At 26.3% G+C, this 24,450-nt stretch overlaps 2 protein-coding genes across 2 annotated transcripts; both read left to right on the top strand.

The window, feature by feature from the left end:
* The first annotated feature begins 9,183 nt into the window (after positions 1–9,183).
* Positions 9,184–12,163, top strand: LOC123268079. Its single transcript, XM_044732962.1, has 4 exons — positions 9,184–9,228; positions 9,319–9,378; positions 11,474–12,065; positions 12,126–12,163. The coding sequence occupies exons 1-4, from the start codon at positions 9,184–9,186 to the stop codon at positions 12,161–12,163; spliced, it is 735 nt and encodes a 244-aa protein (XP_044588897.1).
* Positions 12,164–16,825: 4,662 nt separating this feature from the next.
* Positions 16,826–22,633, top strand: LOC123267571 (pyruvate dehydrogenase [acetyl-transferring]-phosphatase 1, mitochondrial). Its single transcript, XM_044732275.1, has 4 exons — positions 16,826–17,297; positions 17,700–17,841; positions 19,098–19,577; positions 21,810–22,633. Exons 1-4 carry the CDS (start codon positions 17,166–17,168, stop codon positions 22,487–22,489), a joined length of 1,434 nt encoding a protein of 477 aa, XP_044588210.1. The 5' UTR covers positions 16,826–17,165; the 3' UTR covers positions 22,490–22,633.
* Positions 22,634–24,450: the final 1,817 nt, after the last annotated feature.

Here is a 24,450-nt window from a genome sequence, read left to right as displayed (position 1 = left end):
ATTTCATAAATAAGCAATATCGTTTCACTAATTTTTCAATATTCTCTTATACTGTATGTCATAATTATTGAAAGATAATTAACCGTCAGACATAAATTTTCCCCATTGACTAATAGTATCTCTGAATATCATTGAAGATAGGATTTGCTTGTATTATTTGTCCAATTGTCCTTTTTGCATTTTCTGACCTCTGATAAGAGTTAAATTGACCCAATAAAACCATTGGTCTGGACTACTTCTAATTTTGATGAATTGCAGTGGCTTTCGCTTGACTCCTAGGATAAGTTTTACTAGAGAAATAACATTATTTCGAAAATTGTGCAGTGAAGGATTTCTATGTTTTGCTCCTTAATAATCTTGAGAACTATGACAGTTCTGAAATAATTCAATTTTGGAAAATCTTCACAAAACAATATTGAAATATTGATCACAGGTTTTTTATTATTTTAGCCGGGAGAAAATCAAATTAAAAATTTTGCATAAAAACAAAATAGTAAAACCTTACATCTACATCAAAATTTGGTTTCCAGTAAATAGTTTTCACGCTATATTCAATTTTTAATCCACAATTTTTCTGTAATACAGACATCATTCTTAACTATTAAAGGTATTGTGGCAGAAAAGTATAAGGTTGAAACAATAAATGTTGTTTAACATCTGGCTTCTTTTCTGAAGAAAAGATTTTTTCCTTTCAACATTTGAATTTTCATTTTCATTTAAAATAAAAGAAGACTCATATTCGCTATTGGTTTACTGATTTAAGGCAAATTAATTCATTCTGGCAACAGCCTTAAACGTATACTATTGAAGACTGAATTCATTAATTGAACTGATTAACTGGACCAAGCCTGGAGTTGAATCTAAATATTGAGTCCAGATTCTCAAAAATCTATTTCAGATAGTCTTAGAATTAATGTTTATGTGCTTAAAATTAAATTCATTTAGAACTTGCTTTTGGTGTTTCATTTATTAATGTCATGAATATAAATTATCATTATAAATTACTATTACTATCCATTATTCTTGTATGATTCATATAATTGTAGTTTAAATTTAGTCTTAAGTTTTTAAGAATCATTTCCAAAGTAAATCAATATAATAGTTATCATAAATTCAATTTTATGTCACCATTCAGTATCCGAAATATATTAAATACAAACATGGAGCTATCTTTTGAAATTTGTGCAGTCACTACTGCGTTTCAGTCATTATGAACTGCGAATCGGTAGAAACTTATTGACATTCGAAAATATATCTTCAAAAGTACCTTCTTCAGGTACAGAATAGATGGATCATATTCACTTGATCATTCATCTTCTTAATTCGGTTGTATGATCCTACGTCATTATTGTTTGTTTTCATACTCATGTTAAAAGTAATGTTTTAACCTAAGCTTCAACATCATCTTCGTCATGATGCTATGCTCCATCTTCTCAATCTTGGTCACAGGCCTTTACTTTTCTTTCGTTCTTCATATATTCGTAATATATCTTGACTCATCAAATTTTTTTGCATGTGCTTCATTTTTGTGCTATTACCAATGGAAATGGAATTGAAAGGGCATCCTCAACCAGTATAAATATTTTGGTGACAAAAATTTTAGTTTATGTATTATTCTTTTCAATATTTACCTTTCGTTTTCTTTTAGTTGTTGTTAAGTCCATTGATTCATCACTGTCGTCAGACTTTTCCTCTAGTGAGGATAGATTTACATACTGAGTCGTGATCTCAATCATTGATCCTATAATATCATCTCCATAAATATCTTGAAATTTCCCATGCTCTCAATTTACGATTACATTTTCAATTTGTTGTATAAATTTTTTTCTGTATATTATAAGATCTTTCATGAATCAGCTTAAAGTTTTCTTAATAATTGAATTACGAATTTTACCAATTTAACAACAATTGTACAATAAAATCTTTTTTTAATCCAAAGATTATCCAAAAACAATAGAAATTCATGTTTATTCAGCAATATATGATGATCTAAAGTTAACTTGACATGTAACACTATTTTAGTTTTTTTTATAATAATTAAATTTATTATCAAAAAAATTTATTCAAAAATTTCACTTTTAGTAATCACAAAAAGTGTAAGAAATTAAAAAATAATATTTTTATTATTATTTATTCTTTGTACAAATTTCATAAACTATCAAATGTTTGCTAAATTCAATTTTCGTCATAATATATATGAGCCACCTATGGGTGTTCGAGTCTAGGAGTCTATTATAGATGTATCGTAAAATCTACTACTTAAATTTTATTTTCATTTCGATGAATATAAAAAAAAATTTGAATTTAATAAAGAGTAAAATATTTTTTATTAAATTTACGTTATGCTTAATATAAAATGTTTTTGATGAAAGAATTTAATGAAAATCTCATTTTTCTATGTAAATTTATATTTTTTCTATTTTATGGATTGAATTGTCATCGACTTCTTCATTATCAAAAAATTCGTTCTTTTCTACAGAACTTCCAGTTATAAATTTCTTTTTTAAGGGTTTGACTACATTTGGTACATGATTTTTTAGTTTTATACTACCATTTCAAAATTTTTCTACCTATCCTACTGCTTTCATGCATTGTGTATTTTTCTATTAATAAGCTTCTATTCCTACAACATTACCTATTTTGCGAACCAGCAACCATTTCTCGGGTAGAAATGATATTTTTTTTTATCAATAATCACTACAAATTTCATATCATTACGATAAAATTCCAAATTAAATACTGCATACTTTTCATTTATTTTTAATTAATTTATTAGATTAAAAGACTAGGGTAATGAAAGATTTTCAATTACACCTGTAAGTATTGAATACTGTTTTGGGCTGGAAGAACAATAAATGCTAACTTAATTGTCACACTATTGTGCGTTACAGCACTGCTAAATATGTTTTTATATCAAGAACTTTGAAAATAATTGATTTTATATAGATGCTATAATACAGTACCGATACAAAATAAATTATATTTTCAATTTATAATTTCATATAAAATATTTATATCATCAAATAATATGAAAATAAAGGTTAGCCGAGATCTAAGGAGTGATGAGGAATATTTTTTTCATATTACAAATCTACTATAAAAAGTTAACTAAAAGAAAGTCATGTTTAAAAGAGATTGTGAAAAATTCAAAATAAATTTTTTTAGAGTACACCAACTCGAGTTATGATTCATTATTAAAGATAATTATTAATTTTCAAACATCTGATAACTTCTGTATTATCCATTAATTTACAGATGATGTTTAAAATTTTTGAATTTTTTTCATAATAACCAACCTCTTTGAAAACTTTTTTTTTATCACCTATTAAATATTCAACTGGCTTCATAACTGCTGTTATAAAATATTCGTTTTCTTAAATTTCCGTTAAAAAATTATTTCGCATTACTTACTGCTTTGTTTGAGATCAAACATTTTACAGATTTTTCCAGATTGCTGTTACATAATACAATTTGCAACATTTAGGTCAAGCTGTAATTTTTGAAATTTTGAATGTGCTTTGTTTCTACAATAAATTGTTTTCTTCGAGCAAAACTGCTTCCACGCTTCAGCGTATTTCCACATGACGTGCTCAGTATGACGTTTACTTCATAAATAAAAGTTACAGGCAATTTGCGGCCCAAATCATTGGGTAAAAGAAACGTTCTCCATCTCTTAGCGTTATAGACATCATGTGATTTTTGTTTTAAGTGGGAGAACTCTCTCCTCACGTTTTTAGCCGCACTGAGTTACAGATTATCCGGTGCCCACTGTACCCGCGTGAAGAGCAAACCAACAAACAAATTTACTCTTGTTGGGTTTCCCGATGTTTTTTATGTATGTGTAATAGATTGTTTGTGTACACATGCGATCCGCATGTACCATGTAGGTTTGACTCGATCATGAAAGATTTGGGCCAGCACGCCACGTGTCTTTTCAGCCGGGCCCGCTGATCCACTGACCGTTATACGCAGCAATTATAACATGACTATTTGTTCTTCATCAACATAATACGATACGCGATACTTTTTTGTTCAAGGTTTTGTTGTTCAATTCATGAGACTTGTTCTGGTATTTTCTTTTGATATATTAATGAAAAATGTGGTCTACTGCTCTCGAGCGCATTACAGGGTGAAGCCTTTTGTTGATTTAATTACGTATTAGCTCAGTAAATTGCCAGCGATTATATATTTAATTGTATTTTTATTTGAATTTGCGAATTTATGTAAATCAAAATTGAAAAGATGTCTACAATCACGGGTTTCTAAAATTTACTGGTTTACTATTATGATCTGTTGGTTTGCCAGAATTCATATATTATCAACTGTCAATATTTTTATAAATATAAATATTCAAATGTCTTGTTACTAGGCCTCTACAATTCAGTTGAGTTTTGACACTTTTATCCTTCAATGTATATATTTATAGATTTTGAGTTTTAAAAATTATCAAGTATATTGATGTCTCTTTATTTTTAATATTATAATTTTACTATTAATTATTTCCATAAGGGTGTGTACAGCATTATTTTTAATTGCTAATGTTTTTAATTTCTATTTTAATCGTGATTGATTATTTTGAGTTATTTATTTTCAGTGAATAATTTCTTTTTCAATTTTGTTTTAAGAGGTGATGCTTATAAAAGATTTTATTTTATTGATTTCTTGAATTCTATACAGATGCTCGAAATTTTTGATTTTTCTACTATACCATAAAATTTTTGCTGAGTACGAAGATACAAATGACCATTGAGCACTGTATAGCTTAGAGATAGTTGTGTTAAAATAAAAATGCATTTTTTTTTCCTATGTTTCAAAGATGAAAAATAAAATTATGTTTTACAACCGTCAAATATCTGGAAAAAATCTTTTTCTGCACTGTAAAAAAATGTATATTCTGAGATTTTCACAACTGGGCTCCTTGTAATCCTGGACCATAAAATTACTGTAGATTTCTTCAAAGTATACATTCAAAAGTTTCTGCAAATGTCCCATTGTTAATGTGCATGCCAGAGCGTCATATTTCACCTACTAGTCAAAATGCGCATCCATTTATGCATATGAGACATTTTAAAATTTTAATAAGTAAACTTTTTAAAATTATTAGTACTATGTTATGTCATTCAAGATTACAAAAGAGCCCCATGACATAAAGGCTCTTTAATTAACATTTTTCTGACAATGCAACTTTGAGAATACTCCGCTGATTAATTCAGAATTGCGTAGGCTGTATTAAAGAAAACATTTCTCTAAATCTAAGACTTTTTCAATTTTTCTTTGAACAAATATATAATTATCATTAACAATTTTTTAACTGATTGAGAATAGTTTCCCACAGTTATTCAATTGCTTATTAAATACTAGAAATTTTACCATTTTAAAAGAAAAAACTTACAGTAGGAGAGTTTGCTTGCGCTATATTTTCAACGTGTACAGTATATATAAAACAAAAGAAGCTAAATCGTAAGGAAATGAATATTTTTTCATCGAGGGGCTAAGACAGGATTACAGTTCAGTCGACAGATTACAATCTGTGTTTGTTGGAGCTTAAGTGATATGTATATAATATTTAGATTTCAACAACTGAAATTACGCTTTGTTAATCTCTGTCATTATAGAATATGAAATTTCTTTTGTAGGTTTGAGCTTTATTATTGTTGAATATTTATAGTATTCATATCGCTAATGACTAAATATTATTCCTTTCAGTTTAAAAGAAGTCTAAGTATCAAAAAATTTATTTATTTTTACATAGAAAAAGAATAAGATAAAAAGAAAGATTTTAAATCTCCTTGCCGAATATCTTAATTAGAAAATTAAATAGTAAGTATTTCATGCTTCGAGAGTAGAACAATCGAATAAAAACTATAATATTGTATGAGGAAACTTATCCGAAAAACGTAATTTAAGAAAAAAGTGTAAGTCAGGAATTAAATCTATATTATTTTTTGTTTAATCAAGCAATGTTTTTGGCATAGTTAAATTGATGAGTCGGAAATAATTTTCCGTACATTTGAATTTTATGAAAAATTCTTATTTTTGTTAAAAGAAACAGTAAATAATAACTACAAATATTCGGTTCAATCACATTTCATTATAATATTATTTATGTTTTCATTTTATCACTTTCTTAATAATTCGACTGAAATTTTAACCCTTTTTTATTCAAAAATTATAGCTTTATCAAATTGAATAAGGATCAGTCAAGTATTTTCTTAACTGTAATCATCAAATAAATCATTATGAAACTTCCAACGTTACGATTTCTCAACCAAAAGACGGGTTTTATTATTTACTTCATTTAATATAAAAAAAAATTTTGTAATTGCTAATTTTTTCCTAATTGATATATTTCTTGATTACAGAACAATAAACCCTGAAAATGAAAATATAATTGTTTTTCTTGAATTACAGGGAATTATAAAATCCACAATGTTTTTTTTTTATCAAATTCTGAAAACACTGGTTCCTAATGGTTCTCATCACTTTTTATTGTTTCTTAAATTTAAAAATGAATAAATATGTAGTAAGAGAAACCAGTTTTTGCGTCGAACAAAAGTTTTTTTTTCTCATGTACTTTTTAAAAGATTTAAATGGAAAGCGATAAATACAGTACTTCTATAAAAACCCTATTTTTCTTTTAACATTTAAATAGAAATCGGGAAGGGAAGAGAAAAAATAGCAGTCGAATAAAATTAGCTAGTTGTCGGAAAGTTTAATGAGCAATAATAAAAAATAAAAAATTATGTTTTATAAAAAATAACGAGCTATTTTCAATTTTTAGGAGACTTCTATATGAAAATTTTTAAGCTTGAGAAAATACACAGCCGTAATACATTTTTTAACTTAAAGATTATAATTGTAATATTTTCCGGTAAAAAACTTTTTGAGAAATTGATTTAAAATTTCTTAATGAACAACGGAAGATACTCGAAAATAAATTATGAGTGATATTGGTGTTAATATCTGAATTTGTTTTGATTGTTTTTTGTTAGCAAAAAAAAAATTGTTTGAATATTTATTTTTACTGTTCAAATAATTTTTATAAGAATTGGAATGTTTGTGAGAGAACATCAGATTTATATCGTTTTTCAATTTTTTGAAATTTTATTATTAAAAAAAAATTGTTTTCTTGTTTAAGCTTAGCACCGGGCGGTGCGCGCAAGTTAAACGACTAATTTATTATATTTTCAACTTCTAATGAAAATTATACGATGAATGCTATATCCCAGGAAAATAAAATTTAATCAAGAATTTTTTGGCTATTTACAGAGCCTATTCAGGTTTTAGATATTTGCAATAGTTTTTCGAAATTTTGCCTGAAAACCGAACCTTAATTTTTATTAATTTTATTAATACATGTAAAATTTGCAAATATTGCTTCAATTTTTTCTTTACGTTTAGAAATAAAATGACAAATCGAACAACACATTAAATGTAATTATCCGTTGCGGTAAAAATTGTAACCCTAAGAACAGTAGTTCGATATATATATATATATATTATGCTGCTCAGCTGGAATAGAAAGAAAAATTGTAAGTGGGCCTCAGAGTTTACTTTTAAAACTGGTGGTGGGGAGAAACGAATCTCGAGTTCGACAGAAACATTCATCAGCTGTGCTGTTACTGTGAGTATACAGCTGTATCAGATTGTCTAACTTTGTGCCTTCGAGTACACGTAGTCAGATACGTATGTAATTTGTTTTGTTTTAATTATTATTCTGAACATTATTTCATAGTGTCAAAAATTGTTATATTTTATAACACTTCGTGATAATTGAAGCTTAGAAACAATTTTATCTATTTAAACATATAAATTATAAGTGTAGAAGTATTAAATAATATACGTTTAACTTTTTCACTTTTTCAAATTAAGAATTATTTATTCAGCAAGATGCGCCGAGGGGCCATACCAAAATATTTAGACCGCTATGGTAACTGTGTAATACCTCGTTCAACATACTATAAAGAAACAACATAATATAACTGTAAGTATTAACTTTATTTAAAAAAAAAAAAAAAAAAACAATAATATATCATCAATGAATCTTTAAGAATTCGCTTGTAACATTTCTTCGAAATGTAAATAAAAAAAAAAATTTTGCATAGCAGAAAATTTATAAGTTATTGATCAATAAAAAAATTGCGCGGACAGTGGCATATCGATAAAAATTTCGGAACTTTTAAAATTAATTTTTCAAAATAAATTCAAAAAAATTTCTACAATTTTTAATGTTTTACTAACAGTAAGAAATATATAATTAAAAAATTTGAATTAAAAATGTATTGTCAAAAGGCGGTGTTAAAATTAAAAAAAAATTCATCTTATTTGAAAAAAATAATTCTTTTAATATGTAAGGATGTTACAGCTTTTGATAAAGGCATTCTATGAAAAATTTAGAAAAAAATTAAAAATTATTTCATTAGAAACTTTTTTGATAATGAAATTGCAAATTACGTTTCGAAATAGTTCTGATCAGTTATATTTCATTCATTTCGATAGTGAGGTCAAAAAGTTTTATTTTGCTTGTGTGATCTTATAAATTTTAAGTACAATTCAAAGATTATAGTTACACTATATTGTCTTATAGTTACGTTTCTTTCTGATCGCGGATACTACAGTTCATACTTCCTTCGAATTATTTTTATGATTAACTCCGTAAATTATAATACAGTAAATTGAAATAAGGCACTGTTCAAAATACATAAATATATATTGAACTAATAAATCAAATTGATTTTAAAATAAAAGACAAAAATTATAAGAAATGATTTTAATTAATCAGAAAAGTAGATCACAGTATTAAGTAGAAGTTGAAAAATGAAACAAAAAATTCTTTATGCACTGTACGTTTTATTAAAGCGCTTAAGCATATTCATTTTCAATTTTTGTAAAAAAAATTTTATTTTTATAATTTATTGAAGTATTTAATTTTTTCATATTGCAGAAAGAGAGCCCAGAAGTGGACTACTCTTCAGTCACAGCCGTAGGAAATCCTTACTGTCACAGATCGAAGTATAATTCGGACAATATTGATAATAGCCAAGAATTGCAAGTTGTTGAAATTAGTGATGTATATTCGAGCAATCATATCGAAAATAGCGTGGACAAGAGAAAAATTATTCGAACTTGTGGCTCCACGATGAATTAGATGACCATAAAAACATAACATACTTATGGTTTCTAATGAGTATAATAAAAGAAATTGAGGATAATGAAGCTTGGTTTGACGTAAACATATTCACATGAAATTAAAAACAAAGTAAATGTCAACAATTTTTTTTTATATTCTAACTGTACTGGGATTTTTTGCTTGTGTAGGCTGAAGACATCTTGGATGAACCTTTTCATGAGCCTGCTTCAAATGACCTGCATGATGAGGTATTTCTGAATAATATTATTTTAAGTTTATAAATATAACCTTCGAAAACTTAAAAGAACCACTCGAAAAGTAATTTGATGCTGTCGGTAGCAATAAAAAGGGACAGTAAAGTAAAAGACACAACAAAACTTATTGAAAAGCGTAGAATAAAAACAGTATTAGAGCTCTTTAATAACTAATTTATAAGATTATAATGTGGATTTCACTCATTATATGTTAAGTGCGATTTTTAAAAATTTCAATATGAATTCAGCTTAAAAAACAAATGGATCTACAATAATTAATAATTTAATTTTTTGTATAAGGAAATAGAAAAAAAGAAACAATTTTTTTTTCGTTAATGAATTAAAAAATATCGAGAATCAAAAGTATCACATTTTTTATGGAAATTTTTAAAACTTGAAACACAAGTCTATTGCTCAATATCGCGGCGAAAAAGTCTAATGTTTTTAGTTTATTTATGTTCAAATCAGTCAGGCACGGAGAAAACAAAAAAATAAAGAAGTACATATAACAAATCCTGTACAACCCTATTAACTTTAAGAAATTGTACTGTGAGTAAAGTCCAGTAAAGAATAGATAATTCGATATTTCAGTTATTCGTTGATTTCCATTTTTTTTTAAATTAAGTTAAATAATATATTTAATAACATAATCTAATTAGTAAATTCATAATCGTTCACTGAAATGTTCCCAAGAAAACATGACATTAAAAGATGCTACTTTGTATAAATAAAGCAGAGCTTGATGGTTAAGTCGTCTATGAAACCGTTTTAAAAGATTTTTTTCTCTTATCACTATGGCAGTATATTTTTAATTTAAAAACGGGTGTAAAAAAAAAAAAAAAAAAATTTTTTTTTTTTGGTTCTTTATGCTTTAAAAAAAAAAAAAAAAAAACAAGATCTTAAATCTAAAAGGGTGTATATTTTTTTTTTTATAAAAATGGACTATTGGCCTAAATCGCAAAGAAATCACAAGGATACTGAAAATACAGACTTCTCAACTTATTCTATTTAAAAAAACATCTCTCCATACATGCCATAAGGACATGTACCAGCGAAAAATATAACTGAAAGATATATAGACAAATAAAGAAAATAAATTTTTTTTTTTAAGTATACATTATTATGATTGATGTAAAAAAATGTTGCAGAATTTGATTTTATTGTATCCAAATCGATAAAAAATATTGTTCTGAAGCTGAAATTTCTAAACATTATCAAACTTGCAAATCGTATTTATAACAGTCCCGAAAAAAATTTTTGCTTGTATAACTCTTACGGTATCAGCAACGTTAAACGTAAGCACTTTAAATCGAATAAGTCGAAAAGTTAGTAGTTTTTCAGCCCACCGGGCGTAAAACGACAACTTTACTCCAGCTGTGCTGAACGAAGTCGTCTTTTTCCGCCTTCGTCAAAGAGACAAATCGGTCAACAATTTCATGTGATCTGAGACATTTCTCATTTTACTGCTGTAGTTGTGAAATATATGCTAAAACTTTTCTAGTTATTTATATTTTTCTGAAATCAATAATTAATTTTATTAAAAAAACTATACACCACTGTGGCTTTAATAATGTTTTTGCTTTAAGCTAAAAGATCTGATACAAAATAACATTTTTCTCATGTTTTTCATAGGCTTATACTTTACAAATATTTCAGAGTCGATTAAAGAAAAAAAAAATTTTTATACGCCCTTTTAATAAAAAAGAACGCGATATAATTATGAACCTAAAAACGTTTCCGGCTTAAAAATAGTCTGCAACTTTTTCTGTCTGTTCAAAATTTTTTAGCTCACTTAATAAGGTTAACAGATATGTACTGTGATTTTACACTTTTAGGATCCACAAAATTTTCGAAAAATGAAAAAGAAACAATAATCAAGACTTAAAACGTATATTATATACACACAAACGTGCTGCTTTTCATCATTGTAAAAACACTATGGTTTTCATCAGTGTCATTGGTTTTCAAAATATTTGTCGTGCAATAAAGAAATAGTTAATAAATTTAATTATCTTCATACTATTTCAATGTAGTAACACTGATGTTCATTCGACTAATAATTACTGTAATCCTTTTTTATTTTTTACAGAAACAAAGTCATCGGAATACTACTGAAGAAAGTTACAATCAAACGCTATGTAAATGTACTTCAATTACGAGAGGTGAAGCATTACTAATGACATTACTGTTGGGAGCTCAGCAATCATTAACGTGGACAACTATAACATCAATATTGTCTCTAATTAACACTTTGTTCGGTGAAAATGTAGTTCCAGAAACAAAATATCAACTTTTTAAAACATTACAACTTAAAGATGAAATGATTTCCTATCATATGTTTTGTACTAATTGTTTGTTTTATATTTGTACTGAAAAGAATTCAAACTCTGGAGACCTGAAGTGTGCGGCTTGTGGGATTGAGAATAATAAATCAAATATTTCATTTTTTTTAACGTTGGACATGGAAACACAACTCAAAACAATTTTACAAGATAGTGAAATACAAAATGCTTTAAACGACCGTTTTGAAGGAAGGATGAAAAAAATGGACGGTAATGTAATAAAAAACATAACTGATGGAGAAATTTACAAGAAATTGTCAGCTGCGAATAAACCATTATCTAATAAATTTAATTTAACATATACTTTCAATACAGATGGATGCCAGGCGTCAAAATCAAGTAAAATTCTCAACCTGGCCTATATATGTCATTATAAATGAATTACCTGCTAAATTGCAGATGAAGCATATGGTTATGTGTGGTTTATGGATAAATGAGAAAAGAACCGAATATGCAATTATTTTTAAAACCATTCGTTGATCAAGCGAATAAATTGTCAAAAGATGGTTTTCAATGGAAATTAAGAAATAGAATAATTGTTAGCAAATTCATTCCAGTCTGCGCTGTTGTTGACTCAGTTGCGAGATGCAAGCTACTGAACATGAAGAAGTTTAATGGATTATACGGCTGTACATTTTGCGAGCATCCCACTGAATTTGTTGATGGATATAGAAAAGTACACTATGTCTACAACAATTCCTCCGCAACGCACTGATGCGTCAATAAAGAACAAGATGGAACTCACAGGTCGAAGTGAATATGGGAAAGATGTTATGGGAGTTTGGGGACCCTCACCACTGATGAATTTGAAATATTTTGACTTGGTTAATGGTATGTCTCCAGACTACATGCACGCTTTTTTATTGGGTTGCAGTGAAACAGCACACAAATATACTGTTAACATCTTTGGTAAGGAGTATTACGTGGGTAGTCCTAATCAGCTAGAAATTATTAATGAGAGAATTATGGAGTTTAAACACCCAACCTGCATAACTCGGTCTCCAAGAATAATTACGGAGAGAGAGAAATCTGGAAAAGCTTCTGAATGGCGATCGTGGTTGCTTTTTTATTCTCTCATTTGTCTAGAGGGCTTACTACCGAAAAAATATTTGGAACATCTAGCTATGTTAGTAGAAGCATTAAATATCATGCTATCAGAAAATATAAAAAAACAAGAACTGCAAGCTGCAGGGTTTTTTTTAATTAAATACGTGGTTTTATATCAAGAATATTTTGGTAAAAGTGCAATGACGTATAACATTCATTTACTTTTACACATTGAAAAAAGTATATCAAATCTAGGACCACTATGGTGTCACAACGCATTCTGTTTTGAAAATGAGAATCATTTTATCTTAAAATGGAAAAAAGTCCATCGCATATGTTGAAATTCAGGTAGCAAGAAGATATATTTTTGAAAAATCTTTTGCCATCATTTGGTGGATACAATAAAGAAAAGTGATGGATTTACAACTTTTTGCCGAGAAAACATAACTGGACGATTGAAAAAACATTTCAAGTAAATGGTTGTACATTAATTGGTAAAGGCAAAAATTATAGTCTAAATACATCAGAGCAAGAGATTATAATTCTGCAGGAAAATGTCGATCATTTAATAGATTTATTTCTAATGGTGTTCGATATACTTCAGAACACTACCGCGTGTGTCAGAAAAATAAACGATTTTATCGTTGAGTTGAAAGATGGAAATTTTGGTAAAATTACAAATATATGCTGTTTCGGAACTGATGATGATGAAAAAAAAATTTATATTTTCTATAGTGAAATAAAACCCCATAACAAATTTTTTTTTATCAAACTAAAAAATTTGACTGTTCACAATATTGAAAAATGTTCTGTTACTGAAAAAGTTATGTGTATGTAAACCTGAAAAGATAAAGCAGCCGTGTATGTTAGCTACAGTGCACAAGAATAATTATATTATAAAAAATACCAAAAGGATGTTTTGGTGATTAGAAATATTTATGTATATGTACACAAAAGTTGTAAATAAGTCAGTATTGTTAAATTAATATTATGTACCGAGTAGGGTATTTTTGATATATCGTATTCATGAAAATATTTCACGTAAAAATATTGTTATAACTAAGAAAGATGTTTTTATCACATCTTTAATTCATAATTGTAGAAATGTATTAATACATTATGTAAAAATATATAAAATTGAGTATAGGAATTCTTACACTCAATTTTAAATTACAAAAACGTATTAAAAATTACTTTATGTTGTTAATATTTCGTAAGAAAAAAAATAATTTTTCGTTTGATCTTCGTTATACTCAGATATAAATTTATATTATGTTTTGCAATTTTCAGATAACATCATTTTTCGATTAAATGAAAAATTGGATAGTTATAGTTTCTATCTAAATAAAAGTAAACGTTTTTTTTTTAGTATTTTATGCCTTCCGTATATTGTATGAAAGAAAGACTAAAATAATTTTATAAGAAATCGGATGCTCTGTTTAGAAACTCATTTAAATTTTTTGAAAAAATACTGTCTCGAAAGTTATTTAAAGTTAAATTCAAAATAGACGATAAATTCGATCAACTTTCTCATACTTAGAATTTATAACTTTTTTTGGAAGTATTGCAATAAATTATTTATAACAAATAATAATCAAGAAATGCAGTGATCTGCGAAAGAAATATTAAAATTCTTCAGAAATTCAGTTTGATTTTTAAATAACTTTTGAAAATAACATATTTATTAAAAATTTATCGGAAATTCTTTTTCTGCAGCGTCCCATTTCTGATGAATTGTTGCTCAGAGTTTTTCTGTTAGTATATTTCAACAGTATTAAGTTATTATTAATAAGCAAAAAATCTGGAAATAAAATTTAAAAATTTATAGAAGTAGGATAGTAATATTTTTTTTTTCAAATAATACTTCTCCATTCTAATTTTATATTACCTATGAAAATGATTAAGGGTAAGAAAACGGACGGTAACTTATTTTTGTAGAATTTGACATGTTTTAAAAATTACTGATTTACTCTGAAAAATTATAATTTAGACTTCCGCTTCATATATACCAAATTTCTGAAAAGTTCTGAAAAAGTCTTCCGCAAGAGTCTAAAAACTATTAAAAATATAATCTTAAAATTGCTTAATACGACTGAAATAGATTTTTTCATACTTTTTCAGAGCGTTTCCGAATTTTTCAGACTTATTAATTCTTGAACAATTATTTTTTTGAACACTTCAGGAATTAAATATACTTCTAGCAGAAATGTATTTCCACCAGGGGCGTCAATAATTAGGGCTTTTACCTTAGTTGGTCTCTATTTCTATTATTTTACAATCGGATTTTTCTAATAAAATTATAAGTCAATTTAATTATTATCATGTATAAAAAGAATAGACATTATCGTTTAATTATAAATTAAATAATAATTATTAATTATAAATTAAATACAAGATAATAACTATTAATTATTTTAACTTAATTTTTCTTAACTACAATATTATATAAAGTTAGATTTTAACAGTAAATGTTATTTAACAATCTTATTTTTGTTTAGTTACATATTGTTTTGTATTATTCTTTGTTACTTTAGAACAAGGGTCTATTGAATTTCACACGTGTCTTTTACGACTTTTCCTCATAGGGTTTTAAGTTCCATGTGGCGAGAAATAGTCCTTGAATTATTCAAGTACTTTTTATGGGTTCTGAGAATTCGGTTACAATGTCCTTTTGTACCGAAATATGTTTTTTTATTTTATTTTATTTTATTTTGTAAATAAAACAGAGTTAACTAAAAGATGTTTATTACAACTGGTAAGAGTAAAAGCATTAAATAAATGATTTGAATATTTACTTCGAATATAAAATTTAACTAATTTTAATCATTTAATATTTACTAATTTGAATATTTCATTTGAATTCGCGCTCTCATAATAGATAGCGCTCTAATAACAGGTAGCGTCACCTGCTGGATGCACTAGGTGCATCACAGTGTAAGAACAGAGCGGGAGAATTTGAATTTTAGAAAAAAACTAGTAGCGCGCTCTACTGGCTAGAAATCGGTCGCTCATTTTATTTTTATACTTCATTTTGTCAACGCTGGATTTTCACTAGCTAGTTTGTTGAATTGTAAATAAAATAAGTAATAAATATTTTCTTTTCATTTTTTAAGGATAAATTAATTTATGAAACTGAAATTAACTGACATTTATAACTTTTTATAATAATTAAATTCATATAAAAAAATTCCATATTTAGAAAATTAAAAAAATTACAAGTACAAATTATTTTAAATATTTTGCTTTGTAATTTATTTAAAAAAAAAAATAAAATGTCAAATGTCTTTTGATTTCGGCATCGTATTAAATGAAAATTAAGTTAGCCGACATTGAAAAATTTTTATAATTTTTTGTATTAAAATAATTATTACAAAAACATAAAAAAAAAATTTCACTTTTAAAAAACTTGAAAAACTTTAAGTACGATTTTTAAAAAAATATTTTTTTTTTATTCTAATTTAATAAATGAAAAAAAAAAAAAATGTCGGTTAGCTATAGTATTATTCATATTAATTAAATTTTTGGGTTTCTGAATTTTTTTAATTTTATAGCAATTAAATTATATTAAAAAAACTTTAATTAAAAAATTCTAAATGTGAAAATTGATAAAAATTACAAGTGAAAAATTTTAAAAGCATTTTTTTATTGTAATTGATTTAAAAAAAAATTCTAATTAACAGCTGATGGCTAATTTCAGTATTATTTAATTTTTCGTTTAAAAATTATTGAAAAAAAAAATTCTTTCATTAAAAAAAAATTTTTGTTTCTAAATTTTTATATAAAATTGCTAAGTTTTTCACTGAAAATTTATAGAATATAATTACAAAATAAAATCTATAAATTTTTTTCAAACAAAACTTGAAAAGCAATCTATAATATATTTAAAAAAAATTAATTAATTTTCCAAAATTGGCCATTTGATAAATAAAATCATATTAGAAAATTTTTTCAGAGCGAATTTCAAAAATTTAATTCTATTTACACTTCCATTATAAAGTTTGAATATTCCCGCAAAAAATATCCACTTTTAAATTTAAACTTCCGGATAACCTCAAAATTAAACACGCCATTCTTCGTGTTTTATCCAAAACCAGTCGATGGTTAAATAAAATAAAAAACATTTTATTCCACTTTATTTATTGCTGCTGACAGTCATCGCATTGATTTCAGTGACAAGCGCTTGTGAGTTGTCAATTAAAGTTAACAATTGTCAATATTACTGAGTTATTTTTTATCGAGTTAAAAATACTCGTCTATTGCCTCGCTAGAAAATTAAATAAAAATAAAAAATGTCATGGAACAGTGATGGATTAATTTGTTGACAAATATTATTATTAATAATTCAACCTTGAGCTCAAATCAAAATAATAATTTATACAAAAAATATTTAATATGGTTTTGCGGCATGGTAGCTTTTTCCTGTCGAAAAACTTATTGAGGATAAAATCTAATAATGAATTTAGTAAATCAATTCGTCATTTTGTAAGACAGAATCCACCGGTACCAAAGCTTACTCCAGATGAGGTAAAAATTTTTTTAAAATTTTTCAACAATTAAATTGCAAGTAAAATAATACTTAAAAAAAAAATTGCACATATAATTTTTACAAATTTTCTACATGTGTAATTTTTTTTTTTAATTTTATTGTAACAATTTTTTCAATAAAAATATTTATAAAAATTTTCACATGTTGGCTAATTACGAAAACTTTTAAAATTCTATAAAAAATAAATTATAGCAATAAAAATTGACCTGTGAAAATTTTGAAAAATAAAAAATGCAATTTTTTAAAAATGATTTTTTGGGACAAATTTTTTTGTTAAACAAAATTAAAAAATTGTTAAGTGACTGCTAACTGTAATGTCATCGGCTAATTTAATTTTATTATTTATTCATTTATTTATTTATTGACTATTTATTTTTCAGGTAACTAAAATTTTAAGGACCAATGAATTCACTAAAGAATTTGAGGATAATTTTTCAGTAAAATCCTATGACACTAATCAATTAGCATCAAATAATCCTATAGAGGATATGAGATCAGAAGCTAGATGTAAAATTACAAATGGTAAATATTTTTCTTAACTAAAATTATAAAACTTCACTAAGCTAATAAATATTTCAATTTTATGTAAATTAAGTTAGTCGACATGTAAAAATTTAGAAGCAAAAATTATGCTACTAAACTTAGCCAACGTTTTTAATGTTTTCATTTTTTTTTTAATAATTAAATTACACTGATAGAAGGATTTCTTAACATTTAAGAATATTTCTTTGTGTTTAAGAAATATTTCTTAAATACTAAGAAATATATATATTTCTTAAAAACTATACGAAATATTTCTTAAATATTAAGAAATATTTTTTAAATACTAAAAAATGATGTTTAAGAAATGACTTCTTAAATACTAAGAAATCTTTCTATCAGTGTACCAACAGAAATTACAAATTCATCGTCACTTCAAATTTTCAAAAATAAAGCATATGAATTTTTTATGAATAAAGAAGCAAGCTCTTGACAATTTATTATTATGTTTGCAACCTCTTAGTATTTGAATATTACATATACTATTATTTATCTGTATAAATTTATATTAACCCTGCATAATATTGTTTAGATTATGTACCTTTATGTATTACGATATTTCTCTTTCTGTTCACTTAACATAGAATTATTTTCCTAATGTTTTAAATATACATTAAAATACTTACATGATTAAATAAAACTGTTACATTTTTGTATTTGCCATCAGGCTTATTGCCTTGGCATATAAATTAAATAAATAAAAATAAATTAGATCAAAAAAATACTTTTAAAAAATTACACTTACAGTTTTTAAAGTTTTTTACAAGTGAAAATTTTTTTTTTATTCTTTCATAATCATTTTTTCAATAATAAAAATTTTTTAAATGTCGGCTGACTTAATTTTCATGCCAAAATTTATAACATTAAAATTATTCGACGTTTTTAATTTTTTTTAATTATTAAATTAGAACTAAAAAAAATTTTTTTTAAATTGCACTAAAAATTTTTCAAATGAAAATTTTTCTTTTATTATTTTGCAATAATTTTTTTAATAAAAAAAAATTATAAAAATTTTTAAATGTCGGTTAATTTAATTTTCATCAAAAATTTTTTGTTTAAATTAAAGAATTTCTTTTTCCATAATTTTTTTAATTAAACGAATTAAAAGAAAAAAATTTTCATTTGTAAAAAACTGGATAAACTTTGAGTGCAATTTTTAGAAAATATTTTTTTTTTTCAATTCAATAAATGAAAAAAAACATAAAAAATTAGAACTTTAGTATTATTCAATTTTCTAGACTTCTTATTGGGAATTTTCGACGGACATGGAGGTAACGCGTGCTCGCAGGTTGTCTCGAAGCGGTTGCTTTACTATATCGCTGCTTGCTTGCTGCCAAAATCAACTCTACAAGACATCGTCGAGACGCAAAAGTCTCCAATGGAGGTAAAAAATAATTTACTGGAGACATTTAATGATATTCCGAAATTCGTGTCAGAGTTGGAGAAACTCTACAATAAAAGTTATTTAACTTTTATTAAAGAATTGGCTAAATCGAATAAGTCTGATTTAGAAGTAGAAGTTGCGCTCGAGCACGCGTTTCTACACCTCGATCAGGATTTGTCAACAGAGGCTTTTGAAAAATTGGAGAGAAAAGAACTGGCCAGGACACTGTCAGTCGCTATGTCTGGGTCTGTTGCTATTGTGGCAAGGATTGATGGTCGTGATCTTCATGTTGCTAATGTTGGAGACTGTCAAGCTGTTCTGGGTGTTCATTCTGGTAAGTTTTTATTTATTTATTTATCTATTAATTAATTAATTTATTTATTTATCTATTAATTAGTTAATTAATTAATTAATTTATTTATTTATCTATTAATTTATTTATTTATTTATTTATAATCAAACCCAACAGCCAGAGCCATTTACAGGGATAATAATATATATATATATATATATATATATATATATATATATATATATATATATATATATATATATATATATATATATACAGAGTACTTATAAGTAGACAAATTTAGTTTTCAAGTGCAAGATAGCCATATGGCGAGTAAACATTGTTTAACTACATTGATTCCATAGTTGATTCACTTATATTGTTCAGCTATGAGTGGATAATAATATATAAAAAAAAAAAAAGTAAATTATAAATAAAAAGAAATGATAATTGCAAAATTCACGGCGCACTTAGCCATTTTATCAAAATAATTATGCTATTTAAATTTCCAAAGGGGGTGTTTTAAAAATAAGATTTAGTTATGTGTATATATTTATTAACATAAATGCTGATTCATAAATTTAAATGAAGCTATTTTAGTACAGAAATAATTAAAGTTATCGGTCAATTTATAAATAATATTTCAGATAACAATTTATGAAACAAACATATTTTTTTATTCAATCTAGAAGTTTTTCCGATCAACGGTTTTAAAGAAAGGTTAAAAAAAGTTTATCAATATTTTTAATTGTTGATTTTAATTAAATATAAAAGTACTAGCAACCATGCAGTCACTATTTGACTGGCGTGACTTGTGAAATATAAAAAATAAAAATTTTCCTTTATTAAATAATAACTTTTGTTAAATTGCACTGTACTTTTTTAACTATTGACGTTTTTAAAGATATAAGCTCATCTCGATGTTACACTCATCAAGAGCTTTCATTTGAGTATCCACATCAATTTTATATATATATATGTATATATGAAAAATATATCAAAAATGCATGTGGGTACTCAAATGAAAGTTCTTGATGAATGTAACATCGAGATGAGCTTATATCTTTAAAAACGTCAATAGTTGACAAGATACAAGGTCATTTCTTAATTATTGACATTTTTTAAGATATAAGCTCATCCTGATGTTACACTCATCGAGACCTTTTATTTGAGTACCCACATCAATTTTTCATATATTTATATATATATTATATATATGTATATATGAAAAATATATCAAAATGCATGTGGGTACTCAAATAAAAGGTCTCGATGAGTGTAACATCGGGATGAGCTTATATCTTTAAAAATGTCAGTAGTTGACAAGATACAAGGTCATTTTTTAATTATTGACATTTTTTTTATTTATTGACAATCAAGAGCTTTCATTTGAGTACCCACATGCATTTTTGATATATTTGTCATATATTCATATATATAATATATATAAATATATGAAAAATTGATGTGGGTACTCAAATGAAAGGTCTTGATGAATGTAACATCGAGATGAGCTTATGTCTTTAAAAACGTCAATAGTTGACAAGATACAAGGTCATTTCTTAATTATTGACATTTTTTAAGATATAAGCTCATCCTGATGTTACACTCATCGAGACCTTTTATTTGAGTACCCACATCAATTTTTCATATATTTATATATATATTATATATATGTATATATGAAAAATATATCAAAATGCATGTGGGTACTCAAATAAAAGGTCTCGATGAGTGTAACATCGGGATGAGCTTATATCTTTAAAAATGTCAGTAGTTGACAAGATACAAGGTCATTTTTTAATTATTGACATTTTTTTTATTTATTGACAATCAAGAGCTTTCATTTGAGTACCCACATGCATTTTTGATATATTTGTCATATATTCATATATATAATATATATAAATATATGAAAAATTGATGTGGGTACTCAAATGAAAGGTCTCGATGAGTGTAACATCGGGGTGAGCTTATATCTTAAAAAATGTCAATACTTGACAAGATACAAGGTCATTTCTTAATTATGTATCTGGAGATAGAGAATTTTCGAATGCAATCTAAATACTTATCATAATAAATTGACTATCAGTGAGAATAATCTGAAACCTTGAAAAGACACAAATTCAAATCAAAACCTTTGCAATGACACTAAATCTCACTAAAAAACCAGGAAACAAAATTTTTCTTATTCTCTTAATAATATAGATTATTCATTAAAAAAAAAATTTAATGCTAGAATTCTAATGAAAATGCTCATTTAAAAAATTTAAGAAAATGAAGGATGGTCTGCACTACCAATGAGCATAGAACACAACGTAGACAACCGAGAAGAAGTCGACAGAATATTATCAGAGCATCCCGAGCGCGAAAAAAATACAGTGATTAAAATGGAGCGACTTCTGGGTCAATTAGCACCTTTGCGTGCCCTTGGAGACTTTCGCTACAAGTGGAGTCGAGATATTATGAATAAAATAATAGTCCCGTACTTCGGTGAGACTGCAGTTCCTCCAAACTACCACACACCGCCATATTTAACTGCTAGGCCTCAAACCACTTACCACAAGTTAACGCCAAAAGATAAATTTTTGATCCTGGCAAGCGACGGACTTTGGGACTTGATGACTCCTCTCGAAGCTGTGTATCTTGTTGGCGAGCACATGACCAGTAAAGTGGCCATGAATCCTCTTTCGATGCCTTTTGATGACATGAAACTGTCGGAGATAAATAATTTGCTCATCCAGCGCAAGGAAAGTCTGAAAAAAAAGCCATTAGATGACAATGCTGCGACTCATTTATTGAGAAACGCTCTCGGTGGTACTGAGTACGGCATTGACAACTTAAGATTGTCAAAATTTTTAACGCTGCCTAATGAAGTCGTGCGTATTTTCAGGGATGATATTACAATTACTGTTGTTTACTTCAACTCGGAAATTTTGCAAAATTATACGTAATATTTTTTATGATATTATAACCCTGGTTAAGAATACTGATTGAAAAGAATTGTTTGCACTCTATGCAAACTGTACACTGAGAAAAAATAGTATATTACATACCTAGGCCAGTAAAATAAGAAATGTCTCAGATCACATGAAATTGTCGGCCGAGGCGAAGCCGAGGTCGACAAACATGTGATCTGAGGCTTTCTTATTTACTGGCCGAGGTGTGTATACTATTTTTCTGTTCGACGTAGCCAGAAAGCGGCAACTTCGTTTAGCGCAGCGGCCCGAAAGTTGACGCTTTCTGGCCGGAGGACAGAAAAAATACTTTTATTGAGAAAATTTTCTTGATACAAGAATTCATGTTCTTGAAAATTTTCAAGAATATATATTCTTAGCTCAAGAACTTATTAAGGGCCAGTTTTTCAACCCCGGGTTTAAGTATTTTATCATTGTGAATATATCTATATATCTATATTATAAATAGATATATTCACAATGATAAAATACTTAAACCCGGGGTTGAAAAACTGGCCCTAAATTGATTCAAATAATTTTTACTTAATTTAAATAATGCTATTCTCTTGTTTATCTATTATTCAAATATAAATATTGATGCTCTTCTCTTCAGAAATTAATAATTAATAATAATAGAATATTTGATTGTCATCAAATTTCTTGAACCAAGAAATTGTTATTTGAGTCAAAGTATTTTTTTTTTTTTTTCAGTGTATGGTAATCGGAAAAATAGACCGGAAAAAATTTTTAAATTAAGTCAATAACTGGGTCTTTTACCTTATTACATTAAAATTATTATAAAATAAAAATTATAATAATAATAATTAAATAAAATTTATAATTTTTATTTTATAATAATTTTAATGAAATAATATGAATTTTTCATGACTTTAAAATTTTTTCCGGGATTCAAACTGTATATCTATATCGCGTTACAGGTGCCATAAGGGCGTATAAAATTTTTTTTTTGCATTTCTGCACATTTCGAATTTTTTTATACGCCCCTATGGCTCCCGGAACCCACCTCGGATGCCATAAGGGCGTATAATAAAAATTCTGGTTTTTTTTTCTAAGTCCAAAAAAATTTTTAGTGAGGCGAAAATTTTTTTTTGCATTTCTGCACGTTTCAGACAAAAATGAGTTGATTCCCAAAAAAAAATTTTTTTGCTACGCCCTTATGGCATCCGAGGTGGGTCCCGGAAGCCATAAGGACATATAAATTTTTTTTTTAGCATTTCTCCCCATTTCGGACAAAACTACGTCGATTCCCAAAAAAAATTTTTTATATGCCCTTATGGCTTTTCACCAGGACCTTTTGCCGGTATATGCCCTTATGGCATCTGAAACGCGATATATGCAAACAAAAAAATTGAAAAAAATTCGAATTTCATGTTTTTTAATTATTTTCAATCAGTACTTTGTTAATTATTTACAAGTGGGGTCAACCCCACTTTGGGCCATAACTAGGTGCAAAATTAACATTTTCAAATTTTTTAATTTTTTTTTCAACTTTTTTTTTACAAATTTCGTGAAAGAAAAAAATAAAGATTTCGATAGCTTTTTTGCCTTCAAAAGTTGGAAAAAATTTTGGCTCACATTTTTGGATATAATTTCTAGTTTATCTGTTTTTGATATATTTTTTTTTGAAAAGTACATAAAAAAACAAACAATTTACAAAAAAAGTTGAATATCACAATTTTCTAAAAAATTTATAAATTTTTTTGTAAAATTTGTTGATAATCAACTTTTTTTATGTAATTATTCATTTTTTTATGTATTTTTCAAAAAAAAATATACCAATAAAATCAAATAGAAATTTTGTTCAAAAAAATGAAAATTAAAATGGTTAACCCCACTTGTAAATAATTACCAGTATTTTTAAACAGGAAAATAACGCTAGTAATAATCTGTTGATTTGGTGTTTAATGTTTTTTTGTAATAATGTAATTTTTAGTAAC

The sequence above is a fragment of the Cotesia glomerata genome, linkage group LG6 (assembly GCF_020080835.1).
Source record: "Cotesia glomerata isolate CgM1 linkage group LG6, MPM_Cglom_v2.3, whole genome shotgun sequence".
NCBI lineage: Eukaryota > Metazoa > Arthropoda > Insecta > Hymenoptera > Braconidae > Cotesia > Cotesia glomerata.
Note: the sequence above shows the minus strand (reverse complement) of the source record. Positions and strands in the feature narration are given on the sequence as shown.